The sequence below is a fragment of the Monodon monoceros genome, unplaced genomic scaffold, assembly GCF_005190385.1.
Source record: "Monodon monoceros isolate NGI ecotype Baffin Bay Population unplaced genomic scaffold, NGI_Narwhal_1 Super_Scaffold_12, whole genome shotgun sequence".
Taxonomy (NCBI): domain Eukaryota; kingdom Metazoa; phylum Chordata; class Mammalia; order Artiodactyla; family Monodontidae; genus Monodon; species Monodon monoceros.
The window spans coordinates 125,809,841-125,823,625 of NW_021703768.1; the positions used below are offsets into that span (position 1 = coordinate 125,809,841).

At 48.2% G+C, this 13,785-nt stretch overlaps 1 protein-coding gene across 5 annotated transcripts in view; it reads left to right on the forward strand.

The window, feature by feature from the left end:
- ARHGEF37 (Rho guanine nucleotide exchange factor 37) overlaps positions 1-13,785 on the forward strand; it is a 74,782-nt gene that overhangs the window by 52,138 nt on the left and 8,859 nt on the right. For all 5 annotated transcript variants that reach the window (XM_029218256.1, XM_029218257.1, XM_029218258.1 and 2 more), the window contains exons 5-10: positions 4,221-4,420; positions 5,607-5,737; positions 6,385-6,489; positions 8,683-8,793; positions 9,458-9,787; positions 12,826-12,954. In XM_029218256.1, the coding sequence (XP_029074089.1) occupies positions 4,221-4,420; positions 5,607-5,737; positions 6,385-6,489; positions 8,683-8,793; positions 9,458-9,787; positions 12,826-12,954 (1,006 nt within the window). The remainder of the gene's footprint in view (positions 1-4,220; positions 4,421-5,606; positions 5,738-6,384; positions 6,490-8,682; positions 8,794-9,457; positions 9,788-12,825; positions 12,955-13,785) is intronic.

A 13,785-nucleotide genomic window follows, 5' to 3' on the forward strand; every position in this document is an offset into this window, starting at 1 on the left:
ATCGCAGCCCATTGCAAGGCATTCATTCAGTCTCTGAATGTTGAAGAGGGGCACATGAAATGTAGAAAGATTCTCCATAATGCAGGACTGTCCTTGCAGGATAGCCTGCATCCCTGGGTCCCTGCCAACTAAATGCCTGCAGCACACGAGAGCCTACAAGTTTCAAAAATGCCCTCAACAAAATGCTCTGGTCTAATGTTCCAGCAGGAATGACATTCTTTCTGTCATCCAAATTTTATTCTGTAGATTTACAGGCAGACAGAAAATAGACTTCCCATGGGAAAGTGTAGACACTGGATGGATGGATGGATGGATGGATAGATAGATAGATAGGTAGAAAGAATGAATTTTTGAGGGACTCCTGCTATACATGCTGCTCTAGAACTTTTGATCCCTTCCCTCTTGAAACAATAATCCTGCCTTTCTTGTGCTGACGATCATGGGACTCTTCTGGAGTTCGGCCAACTAGAATCACACCAGCCATAAATGGTTCTTTCTCATCCGGGTAAGATAGATGGTACCATCTAATTAGATCTTTGTGATTCTAAAATATATGCCACCTCCCACTTTTTATTTGGATGGGTGAGTGGGTGGGGTGTCTAGTTTATCCTGTCTCTCTTTCCCCCCGCCCCCCACTTTGTTTTTGGCCTCACCGTGTGGCATGCGGAACTTTCCTGACCAGGAATGGAACGCTCGCCCCCTGCAGTGGAAGCGTGGAGTCTTTGCACAGCTTGTGGGAATCTCAGTTCCCTGACCAGGGATTGAACCTGGGCCATGGCAGTGAAAGCCCAGAATCCTAACCACTAGGCCACCAGGGAACTCCCAGTTTATCCTGTCTTTTAAGGCAGCGCTTCCTACCTGGGGGCCAAGGGACTCGAGGCTTGCCCTTGTAGCCGGCAGGAAGCTCTGCCTTAGGGAGACCGTTCTAGTGGCATAGTTTTCAGGGAGAGGAGGCTGCTTACAGAGGTGGATCAGTCCAGCACAAAGCACCTGCAGTTCTACAACTGAGGCAGAGTGTTTGGAAAAGGTAGATGACATGTTTTCCTTTACTGGCATTTTTAATTTGTTTTAAATTTAAAAGTAACGTGGTTATTGAAAAAAGAAATTTCAAACAATACACAGGTATATAAAGTAAAAAGTCCATTCCCCTTTGGTCTCCCGTTTCCCCATCCCTCCCCCTAGTAAACATTTTCCATCCGAACTCTATTCTGTATATTTACAGACAGACAGACAGACAGGAAATAGACTTTCCATGGGAACATCTAGCTGTTGGATGGATGGATAGATGGATGGATAGATAGATAGGATGAGTGAATGAATGAATGAATTTTTTAAGGGGCTCCTACTCTACATGCTTTTCTAGAACTTGCTTTTTCACTTAATCATGGCCATGAATAAATATCTTTTCAGACAATATGAACTGCTCTACCATGTTCTTTTTAATGACTGCATAGAGTTCCTTCCCAGGGTAGCTCATAGTCTGTGGTCTACTTAACCATTCCCTATTGGTGTATATTTGGATTGTTTCCGAAATTTTACTGTCATAAATAGAGTTGCTGAATAACTTCTACTTTATCCATGCTCACTTGAGTTGATATTTCTTTTTTTTATATTTTATTTTTGGCTGTGTTGGGCCTTTGTTGCTGTACGTGGGCTTTCTCTAGTTGCAGTGAGCGGGGGCTGCTCTTCCTTGCGGTGCGTGGGCTACTCAGTGCAGTGGCTTCTCTTGTTGCGGAGCACGGGCTCTAGGTGCACGGACTTCAGTAGTTGTGGTGTGAGGGCTCAGTAGTTGTGGCTCGCAGGCTCTAGAGCACAGGCTCAGCAGTTGTTGCGCACGGGCTTAGTTGCTCCGTGACGTGTGGGATCTTCCCAGACCAGGGCTCGAACCTGTGTCCCCTGCATTGGCAGGCGGATGCTTAACCACTGTGCCACCAGGGAAGTCCTTGAGTTGATATTTCTGGGTAGATTTCTATAGTAGGATTGAGGGAATAAAGGGTTTGTACATTTCACAAATTGCCAAACTGCTCTCTAAAAAGATCCCACCAGAGATTCCCCTGGTGGCACAGTGGTTAAGAATCCACCTGTCAATGCAGGGGACACAGGTTCGAGCCCTGGTCTGGGAAGATCCCACGTGTCGCAGAGCAACTAAGCCCGTGCGCCGTAACTACTGAGCCTGCACTCTAGAGCCTGCGTGCCTAGAGCCTGTGCTCCGCAACAAGAGAAGCCACCGCAATGAGAAGCCTGTGCACTACAACGAAGAGTAGCCCCCGCTTGCTGCAACTAGAGAAAGCCCGTGTGCAGCAACAAAGACCCAACGCAGTCAAAAATGAATAAATAAAATTAAAAAATAAAATAAAATAAAAAGATCCCACCAACTGATACTCCCACCAAGAGAATGTAAGAGGGCTGGTTTCCCCATACTCACCCAACTCTGGGTGAGCCTTTCAATTTTTGTTGCCTATCTGAGAGGCGGCATAAAGAGTTTTCTTCAACTTACCTTAGAAAGGCTGTAAATTAAGAGGCAGCTGTAATTCTGTAGTTACTCCTTGATGGTTGTGGAGAAGAGATGTAATCATCTCTTTGAAGACCCCCCTCCCCTCTGTCACCTCTGATTTGTAAGGTGACAGTTGTCCCTTTCCCATGGAAAGTAAGCCCAGAGGACAGAGTTTTGCAAATATCTGGTGACTGTTTCCACCTCTCCTGCCCACAGTCAGCCAAGCACTAGGCAACCCTTGGTGAGAGCAGATGGTCAGCATAGGCATGTCCTGACAGGTAATCCCACCCCTGCATCCCAACCCCCTGCAACTAATGGAGGGCCCCCCACCTGCTCTGTCTGTTCCTAGCCTCATGGCTGATCTTTCCTGGACATTTGATCTAGAGATTTTTCCATAGGAAGAAGAGCAAGAGGCAAGGGTACCGTGGAGAGGAGGCCAGATAATAGTCATGAGAAACATTTGTGAGTCTTCGTGGAGGAGGCATGCTTAGACATTGTGGTTTGAAAACCTTGTGGGTTTCTGAGAAGGTGGGTCTGAGGGCTACTGGTCATGATCAAGGAAAGACTGTTGGAGCCTTGTCCCAGATGCTGTTGACTTGGGCACTCTTTCTGCAACTTCCAGACATCATCAGGAAGGGGACTAGCAATAATCATCTATGCATCAAATGGTGCATCTGGAAGGGACCTTGACACTATCAGTTCCTGTGTTTTGTTTTATATTTTACTTTTTTAAATGAAAAATTTCAAACTTATAGAAAAATAGAATAATGTAATGAACACTCACACACCCACCACCTGAAATTAACAAGTATTAATGTCTGCTGTTTGCTGTATCTAATTTTATGCTCTATACTTTACAGGAAATTACAGATAATTACGACGTTTTACCCTTAAATACATCTCTAAACATTAATTTCCTATGATTTAAATTTTAAAAAACTTTTTTTGGGGGGTGGGCCATGCTGCACAGCTTGCGGGATCTTAGTTCCCCCACCAGGGATCAAATCTGGGTGGGCCCACGGCAGTGGACTGCCTGGGAATTCCCAAGTTCCTGTGATTTTAAAAGCTCTTCTTTTTTAAAGCAGCAGAACCATTTTATTAAGTGAAATATTCTGTGCATGTCCAACAGATGGAGTTGTGCTTGAGACATATCCAAGTGGAGATTTCAAGTAGGCAGTTGACCGTGTGTGTCTGGAGCTCTGGACAGAAGTAGGAAGTGGAGATATGGGTTTGGGATGTGTTTAAAGCCATAGGACTAAATGAGGTCAGTAAGAGAGTGAGTGGAGAGAGAAGGAGGAGAGGAGGCCCCAGGCACTCCAGCATTGGAGAGAAGCCAGCAGAGGAGGCCAAGAGAGTGGCCTGTGGAGTGAGAGAAGCAGGACGAAGAGTGTCTCTGGGGCCAAAAGAAGAAAGTGTTTCAAGAAAGAGGGAGTAGTCAGCTGTGCCTGCTGTTGAGAGACTGAGTAAGCTGAGGGCAGAGAACTGACCATTAAATTTAGTACAGATGGGGAACCAAGGCCCAGAAAAAGGTAAAGTGAGAACTAGAAGCACCCATCTAACATATAGACCTCACAGATTACAGATGAGGAAACTGAGGACCACAGAAGGAGGGTGACTTGCCTGAGATCACACAGTGAGTTAAATGGCAGAGCTGGGACTAGAGCCCAGGCCCCTTGGTGCCCCCAAGGGTGGACTTGACCTACCTAACACCAGCCTTCTCCCTCAGGCCTCAAGCTGGATCCTCAGGCCTCAGTTTCTTGCTGGTAATTCCTTTGCAGAGGATTACCAAATACCCATTGCTGCTGCAGAAAATTCTGGAGAACACACTCCCTGATGCCAGTGCCTACCCTGTCCTTCAGAGGGCTACCTCTGCCCTCCAGGACGTGGTCACCAACATCAATGAGTACAAGAGGCGCAAAGAAGTGGGTAAGGACTGGGGGCATTTAGGCGATACATGAGTGAGAATGCTTCTAGTTACAAAAAACTCATCTCAAACTGGCTTCACCAGTAAAGGGAATATAGTAGCTCATGTAACCCACAAGTCCAGAAGTAATGTGGGCTTTAAGTAGGGTTTGATCAGGGTGCTGGCATCATTTCCCTGCAATTCTCTTGTCTCTGGCCTTTACTATGTGTCACCTTCCTTTTCAGGCTGGCCTCCCTCATAATAGTAAAGGGCTATTGCTGTCCTAAGACTCACATCTGCACACCACATTCTCCAGGATAAGATGGGCCCTTTCTCCCCTTAGCTGTAAAAACTAAATTGGAGTTTCACTCTGATAGGACTCATTTGAGTCATATGCTCACCCTGAACCAGTTGCCATGGTTAGGGGAATGCCATGAACTGATTGGCTTCAGCCTGGGTTATGTGCCCTTCTTTGAACCTATCACTGTGGCAGGGGATGAGGGGATTATGTGAATTGGCTTATAACAGTCAGCACCCACCCCTTGAACTAAAGTGGAATCAGTCTTATCTAAACCACATGTCTGCTATACTAAGCAGAAATGAATACTGGGGAGGCAAAGAGCTGTGTATTTATCAGGGGTGAGGGTAAGAGGAGAAAGTGGGGAGGTTGCTGCCTCTGAAGTTGTTAAAACAGAAAGGTCTGGAAAGTGAAGCAGTGTCCCAAGTAGATGAAAAACTCAGTTGCACAACTCAGACCGTATAGTAATGATAATTTAGCTAATGTTTACTAAAGGCTAACTATGACATGTTTTTTTCACTCATTATCTTGTTTGATCCTTACGATAGCCCTGAGGTTGGCAATGTTAGCCCCATTTCACAGTTGGGTAAAATGAGAGCTTAAGTCATTTGCTCCAGACCTGTCATCTTATGTGATCTCCTAGCAATCCTGTGAGGTGGCTAGCCTCATTTACAGATGAGGAAACTGAGGCCTAAGAAGTCAAGCAGGTAGGAAGCTCTTCAGTCAGGGTGCTCACATCAGAGTGAGGGCCCTGAGCCCTGCGCTCTTCCTCTGAGATTCACCATTCTTATGGGTGTGACTCTGACATTTGAGAAGAGGGCCCAAGAGATGCCTTGCCAGGTATGTCAGGGGCTCTTGCTTTCCCGGGTCAGCTCTGGTTCCTGTGCCCTCCTTCTCTTCTGTTGGTGCAGCCTCCAAGTACACCAAGGTGGAGCATCTGAGCCTCCGGGAGCGACTGGCCCGCATCAATATGCACACCCTTTCCAAGAAGACCACCCGGCTGGGCCAGCTGCTGAAGCAGGAGGCGGGGCTCATACCCAAGGTGAGCACGGACAGGAGGAAGGGTGGTATCCCAGCCATCCCAACGGGCAAGACTGTGCAGTGCGGGGTCTTAGACTCCTTTTGGAGATGAGGAAACTGAGGCTGAGGGAGTGAACTTACAGCATGCGTAGCCAGGACGAGGCAGAGTAGGCGCCGCCACTTGATTCTGGAGAGCCAGGGTGGGGCTTTCTCCTCTGCATCTTGTGCTGCTCTTTCTCTGGGGTCTCTTGATACAGATAGGAGATGTCTGGGTCTTGGCAAGGAACCAGCCTTGAATAGGTACTAGTAGCAGCTCAGGTGGATTGAGTACTTACTCTGAACCAGGCATTAATGGATCCACGCAATGAAGTAAGTTCATACTGTTCCCATATTGCAGATGAGGAAACAGGCTCAAAGAGAGTAAAACACTTGTCTAAGTTCACACAACCAGGAAGCAAGTGAACCAGGACTCACGGGCTCTTGTGTCTGATTCCATTGTCTGAATACAGAACCAGCAAGCTGCACTTAGTGCCTCTAACTGGGGCTGGAGGAACTGGCTCTGGGGGGTGGGTCTGTGGAAAGGTGGTCCCTGGTAAGGACTTGGGAAATGGGTGTACACTGGCCCCATGTGGATGTTCTCGGCCCTCTTAAGCATAACTTTACTCTCAGACAGAAGACAAGGAATTTGATGACTTAGAAGAGAGTTTCCACTGGGTGTCGCTGTGTGTGACTGAGCTGAAGAACAATGTGGCTGCGTACCTGGATAATTTGGAGGTGAGGATCCTGTGGTTAATAGTGGGAAGGGTGGGGCGGGGCTGGGATCCCTGGGCAGGAGTCATGCAGGGCCCATTGAACAAGCTGACAAAGACACCAACTTCAGGAACCAAATGGAAGAGGTCATACAGTTGCTGGCTGGAGGCCAGAAGAGGGGCCGTTCGCAAGCACTCCTCAGCCCACAGGTCATCTGACTGGGGCACCTTCTGAGTTCATTGAGTTCTCAGCGGGGCGTGTTCTCACTGGGGGGTCAGAATTCACTGGAATCAGAGCCCTCTGGAGGGAGAGCAGGGGTGACAAACACAGGTGCTCAAAGGGACCAGGCAGGTAATATTGTTGACTGAAGTGTGCAGGTGTATAAGGCCTATTGTCTATTTATGAGACTTTTTTGGTAGAGTTCAGTATGTAGTAATAGTTGGAGTGTGAATGACCAAATAAATGCATGAATGGATAAAATGAAAGGGGTGAGGTATTCCTTGGCTCACAGGAGTTGTTACTGTGCGGGAATGTGGACCCAGTGCTGCCAGTTCTTCTGATTTTAAGGAAGAAGAAAGCTGGAAATTCAGACCTTTAGGTGAAATCTCACCATGTGTTCGTGTGAGCAGCTAATTAACTAAGAATTTAAATGTTATGTGGGCCCAAGAAAATATATTTCTGCAAACCACATTCAGCCCACAGGGACACTAGTTTGCATTCCCATCCAGCACATCACTTTCCTTTCACCAAAATTCCCCTTTCATTCTTGTCATGGATGCTGACTCATTCCATCCACTCTGTCCCTTTTGCATGGTTTTGTTCTCAATCACGTCCATTTGCACAAACCAGCTCAGTCAGACGATAACAGGCTCTTTGGATAATAGGATTTGGGGTGGCATTATTGGAAGTATGTAGAAGGAGGGAGGTTGTAGTTCTACGTTCCTCACTGTGGGGCACGTTCCCTGCTTGTTCCTGCTCCATCTTGGGCCCCCCAGAGGAAAGATCTGGACGGCACAGTGAGGCAGAAGAGGAAGGCCCTGAGAGAAAGAATGGAGGGGCCCTGAAAGAGAGAAACCAGAGGCCCATGAGAGACACATCTGGCTTTGCAGAGTAGAACAGATATTTGGAAGCATTAAGGCTGTATTTCCGTAAATGCAGGACTTACACGACGGATACAGTGTTGACATGGAACCCCACAGTGAGAAAATGACTCTCTCTTTTAATCCTCAGAGTCCAGGAAAAGCCTCTTTTTCTGACATGTCTTAAATAAACAGGCAGAACAAGTCTCCGGCTGGAAACCTTCATCAGGCCATCACGCCCAGACAGAACTGAATAGCATTGTTTTTATAGCAGTTATTCTTACATGCTTATTTATGGCAATTATTACTGGCTTTCCCTTTATGGGAATATCATAAGGTGGTTTTTTTTTTTGGCCGTGCCATGTGGCTTGCAGGATCTTAGTTTCCCGACCAGAGATTGAACCCAGGCCCTTGGCAGTGAAAGCACGAAGTCCTAACCACTGAACCACCAGGTAATTCCCCATAAGGTGGTTTTTTTTAATGCATTGATTTAAATAGGGATGCTAGGTTGATTTAAGGAAAAATATTTTTTGAATTTTATTTTATTTTTTTATACAGCAGGTTCTTATTAGTTATTTTATACATATTAGCGTATACATGTCAATCCCAATCTCCCAATTCATCACACCACCACCCCCACCACTTTCCCCCCTTGGTGTCCATACGTTTGTTCTCTACATCTGTGTCTCTGTTTCTGCCCTGCAAACTGGTTCATCTGTACCATTTTTCTAGGTTCCACATATATGTTAATATACGATATTTGTTTTTCTCTTTCTGACTTACTTCACTCTGTATGACAGTCTCTGGATCCATCCACGTCTCTACAAATGACCCAATTTCGTTTAAGGAAAAATATTAATAGAACTCGAGGAACATGGACATGGCAAAAAAAAATCACAAAGGAGATATGTAAATGTGTGAAGTTGAGGCAGCACTGAATAGGGAGAAAGATGTTGGCTCAGTCTAAGGAGGAACTTTCTAATCACCTAAGTTGTGCAAGGATAGAATAGGCTGTGTGCAGACACAGGGAGGGTGTGCAGACAGCCTGGGCACTTCTTCCGGTCTGTGGTGGAGGGGGATTCAGGTGTGAGATGGTGACGACGGGACATGATTGGCTCTCTCATTTGACCCCATCTAGGCTTTCCTCCGCTTCCGGCCCCAGGAATACGATCTGGACATCCCTGGGGGGCCTGTGGTGCAGTACTGTTACCTGGCAAGAGACCTGCAGCTCCAGGCCTTCCCTGAGTTTGTGAGCGGAACTTCTCCTTTCTTTTTTTAGGCAGGTGGCAGAGCCTATAAGAATAATATTTAGAAGCCAGGCCTTTTCCACGACTGTCACATCCATAACAGTCCTGGGTAGTCAGCAGGGCAGATATTATTATTAGTGCATTTTCCTGATGAAAATAGCCCCAGCTAGCGTTTACTGACCCTTGTTATCTGCCAAGCACTGTGCTAACCTCTACATTCTTTCCCTCATTTAATCCTCACAACACAGCTTACAGGGTAGATACTATTGATAGCTCCATTCTGCAGATGAGAGCTTGAGGCTCAGAGAGGGTGACCTCCCAGGTTATTCAGATGGTCAATGGCAAGGATCTGTGCCCCAAGAACTATGCTTTTGACCACCATTCCATACAAAATTTTTCAACATCTGTGCACAGTAACCGTATTAAGAAGTGGCATATATATTGAATACTTATTCTGTGCTAGGCACTCTGCTTGTTACATACATTGTCCCTATTTTTCAGATGGGCACATTGAGGCCCAGAAAGGTTGGATGTCGTGCTAGAGGTCACAGCTGGTCAGTGAGGGTGGGACTGGAGCCCAGTCCTGCCACATCCAAAGCCCCTTCTCCCTGTGCCCCGCCCTCTGCCACCTCCTTCCTCAACTCCCAAGTTCACCTCTCCCCACAGAAGCAGCGGCTGGAAGCCCTGGTGTGGCAGCCATTGTGCAGCCTGGCCAAAGCCTTGGCCGGCCCTCAGAATCTGATCAAGAAGCGTCTGGACAAACTACTGGACTTTGAGAGGGTGGAAGAGAAGCTGTTGGAGGTGGGCAGCATGACCTATGAGGAAGAGGCGGCCCGGCACATGTACGAGGCACTCAACTCCCTGCTAGTGGCTGAGCTCCCACAGTTTAAGCAGCTGGCCATGCGGTGGCTGGGCCAGATCCTGTGCACATTTGTGACCCTCCAGAGGGACCTTGCAAAGCAAGTGCTGCAGAGGGCAGAGGGCAGCTTGGCCCAGGTAAGGCCTCTGGGACTGGGGTGCCCCTGGGGTATAGCCAGGCAGGGCCTGGTCGCCCCTTCAGCTAGCTGTTTGCAGGGGCTGGTCTGGGCCTTCCAACAGGTGCTTAGGAGGAGGTTGTGGGGACCTTCTGGATCTCTCTTATGCCTGTTCTCCCTCCATTAATAGAGTCAGATCATGAAAGCAAGGGTGGAACTGGGACTCCAGGCCACTCTCAGGCTCTGGGACTCAGAAGCACAGGAGACTCTGCTGGGAAAATACAGGCCTTGGGGTCACTCCCTGGAGTGTATTAGAAGTAGGTAACAGACGGGACTTCCCTGATGGTGCAGTCGTTAAGAATCTGCCTGCCAATGCAGGGGACACGGGTTCAAGCCCTGGTCCGGGAGGATACCACATGCCGCGGAGCAACTAAGCCCGTGTGCCACAACTACTGAGCCTGCGCTCTAGAGCCTGTGAGCCACAACTGCTGAGCCCATGTGCCACAACTACTGAAGCCTGTGCGCTTGGAGCCCGTGCTCCACAACAAGAGAAGCCACCGCAATGAGAAGCCTGCACACTGCAGCGAAGAGTAGCCCCCGCTCGTCGCAACTAGAGAAAGCCTGTGCACAGCAACAGAGACCAAATGCAGCCAAAACAAAACAAAACAAAACAAAAAGAAGTAGGTAACAGAGAAGACAGGGTCCTTTCTACACAGTCAGGAGTAAATGTCTCAAGCTGTGCTCCTGCCACTGTTACTACTTCTAGCAGCTGCCTCCTTGTGAGCCCTTATGGTACATCTGTTTGGAACACTTTCCATATATTGTTTCACTTAATCCTCACAATAACCCTACAGAATAGGTATTATTATTATTCTCGTTTCAAAAGGAAGCCAGGGCACAGAGGTTAAGCAGCTTGCCCAAAGGCACACAGCTAATAGCTCAGTTTGAATCCTGGCAGTTCAACTTCAGAGCCTGGGCTCTGAACCATAGCGCCTGACAGCCTGTAAAAGGAGCTGTCTGCTGAAAGCATAAATAGGTCACAAAGAGGTTTAGACAAATCTCCAAGTGCAAACTTTGATTTTAGAATTTTGAAGATTGGGTTGGTATAGGAAAGAAATCTCTCTCTGATATCAACATCAGAGCTTAATGGCCTGTGGATCTAAGCTCTGGAGAAATTTCGGTACTGCTCATACCGCATGCTGTCTCCTGTGCTTCATGTGCCCCAGCTCAGCTTTCCCCATCCAATCTGTTGCATAAAAATTCCTCTAAAATTTGCCACCCACCCCCATCACTACCTTTACAGCCCATAGTCCCCCTCTGCATCTGCAGCCTCCACTTCCAGTGCACCATTTCTGAGTGTGACCACGGTCCCTTTGCACAGACTCCTTCTTCAGCCTGGAATGTCCCTCCCTGTTGCCCCCATGCCTTTCGCAGTGCCTGGCCTATGGTGGGGCCTGCCCAAATATGTGACAAATGAATGAATCTCTCCATGAAGCTCTCAGAATCCCCCTCGTCCATGTGGGAGAACCCACCTTCCCATCCTCTGTACCCCAGCAGCCCTTAGGATGTGCTTCTGCTAAGCACTTATCAGAGCCTGCCTCCTGCTGGCCTGATGGATGAAGCCGGTTCCCCTCATTGAGCTTTTCTTCTTTTTGGCCCTCACAGCATTTAGTACAGAGTTCTGTCTCAGACACTCTTTTTGAATTAAGCCTGAACCATCTGCAAAAAGAAGCATTGCTCTTTCCTGAAGGCAGAGGGTAAATTTGATTAGATGATCTTTTCATTCTTCTCTCACCCTCTAGTTTTCTGTCCAGGGGAAGTCAACTTCATAAGAGCAGAAAGAGGGCATTTCTTTTTTTCTTTTTCTTTCTTTTGGGGGGTGGGGTAGGGCTGTGCCGTGTAGCATGTGGGGTCTTAGTTCCCCGACCAGGGATCAAACCCGTGCCCCCTGCATTGGGAGCAGAGTCTTAAAACTCTGGACCGCCAGGGAAGTCCCAGAAAGAGGACATTTCTTGATTGATCCTGTAATACAGAATCTTAGGGCCTGTCAATGATTGATGCCAGCTTCCTGTGTGTGTCGCATGGCCCATTCACCTGGACAGTCCTGTGGAGCCTGGGAAAGGCCCACATGGTAGAACCTCAATCTGTCTTCATCCTGGGGGTAGGGGAAAGGCTCTGAGCTAGAATGAAGCGTGGTGATTTTGGTGACCAGCAGAGAGGACATGTCTCTGTTAGCTGTGGGGCCCTGGTCACTCCTAGGCTGTCTGATGAGAATGCAGGAGATGACCAACAGGGCCAAGGTCCCGGGATGCACCATCATTCAGAGCTCCTCGGGTTCCAAACCAGCTCAGGCATAAAGACCTGTATAACTGGGAGGCCAAGGAGGGGATCAAGCCTCGGGCCCAGCTGCAGTCAGTGTTGCCTAGCTGCAGTCAGTGTTGTCGAAGCTCTGACTTTCACTCCATCTCCTGGCTGTTTCCCTGTCTGGGTTGGCTTTATTGTCAAGCAGGCCTTTTCTGCAAAGTTGGAGAGAGTGGCTCCCAACAGCTCTAAGCGTTTACCTTTACATCTCAGAATCTAAGAGTCACCCTCTCATTCTCAGCCTTCATGTACTAAATCTGATGGGAGTGGGAGTTAGGGATTGACGTGTACACACTGCTATATTTAAAATAGATAACCAACAAGGACCTACTGTAAAAAATAAAATTAAAATGAAAAAGTAAAAAATAAATTAAAAAATTTTTTTAAAAATCTGATGGGTGGTTTCCAGTTGGCCTTGCTCTGCTCCACTGTCTACTCCCTGACCGATCACAGTGCTTAGGAAAAGGGATGCCATGACGGCCAGTCCTGTGGTCAGGCACCAGGAGGGGCAATACCGCTGGACCCCCAGAGAAGTACGCTTCCTTAAAGGAAGGTGGGGCAGTAGCCAGGCCAAAACAACAGCTGACCAAGACATAAAGGGCCATCCTAACACATCTAGGGCTGGAGTGTGGCTGTCAGGGTCTCCCTGTCCCCTCTCTCCCAAGGAGGGCTCTGATGACAGTGTCTGTCCCCACCTAGCTTCCCCACCACCACATCTCTGATCCAGCCTTCAGGAAGCTGGTGGAGGATGCACTGGGCCAGACCAGTCATCAGCTTCACGCCTTTCAAGAGAACTTCGAGAAAGTGCTGCCACCTCCCACCACACAAGTAAGTGTCCCTCCTTCCCCTGCAAAGACTATCCAGTCCTTCACCTGCCAGAGTGAGGTCAATCCCCTATTTCCTTTCCCTTTTCTTGTCCCAGTGTTCCTCACCCTCTCCTTTCTCTGTGAGCTGGGGGTGGGGGTCGGGTGGGAATCTCATACACACACACACACACACACACACACACACGCTCTTCATGGCCAGTAAGCATAAGAGCGCACACACACACGCGCGCGCTCTTCATGGCCAGTAAGCATAAGAGCACGCGCGTGCACACACACACACACACGCTCTTCATGGCCAGTAAGCATAAGAGTGCACGTGTGCACACACACACAGTGCACACACATGCTCCTCCTGGCCAGTAAGCATAAGAGCGCGTACACACACACACACACACACACATACGCTCTTAATGGCCAGTAAGCATGAGAGCACACACACACACGCTCTTCATGACCAGTAAGCATGAGTGCACACACACACACACACACATACACATGCTCTTCATGGCCAGTAAGCATAAGAGCGCAGGCACACACACACGCACACACACACACGCTCTTCATGACCAGTAAGCATAAGAGTGCACACACACACACACACACACGCTCTTCATGGCCAGTAAGCATAAGAGCACATGCGCGTGCACACACACACACACACATACGCTCTTCATGGCCAGTAAGCATAAGAGCGCACGCACACACACACACACGCACACACACACGCTCTTCATGACCAGTAAGCATAAGAGTGCACGCACACACACACACACTCTTCATGGCCAGTAAGCATAAGAGCACGCGCGCGCACACACACACACACACACACACA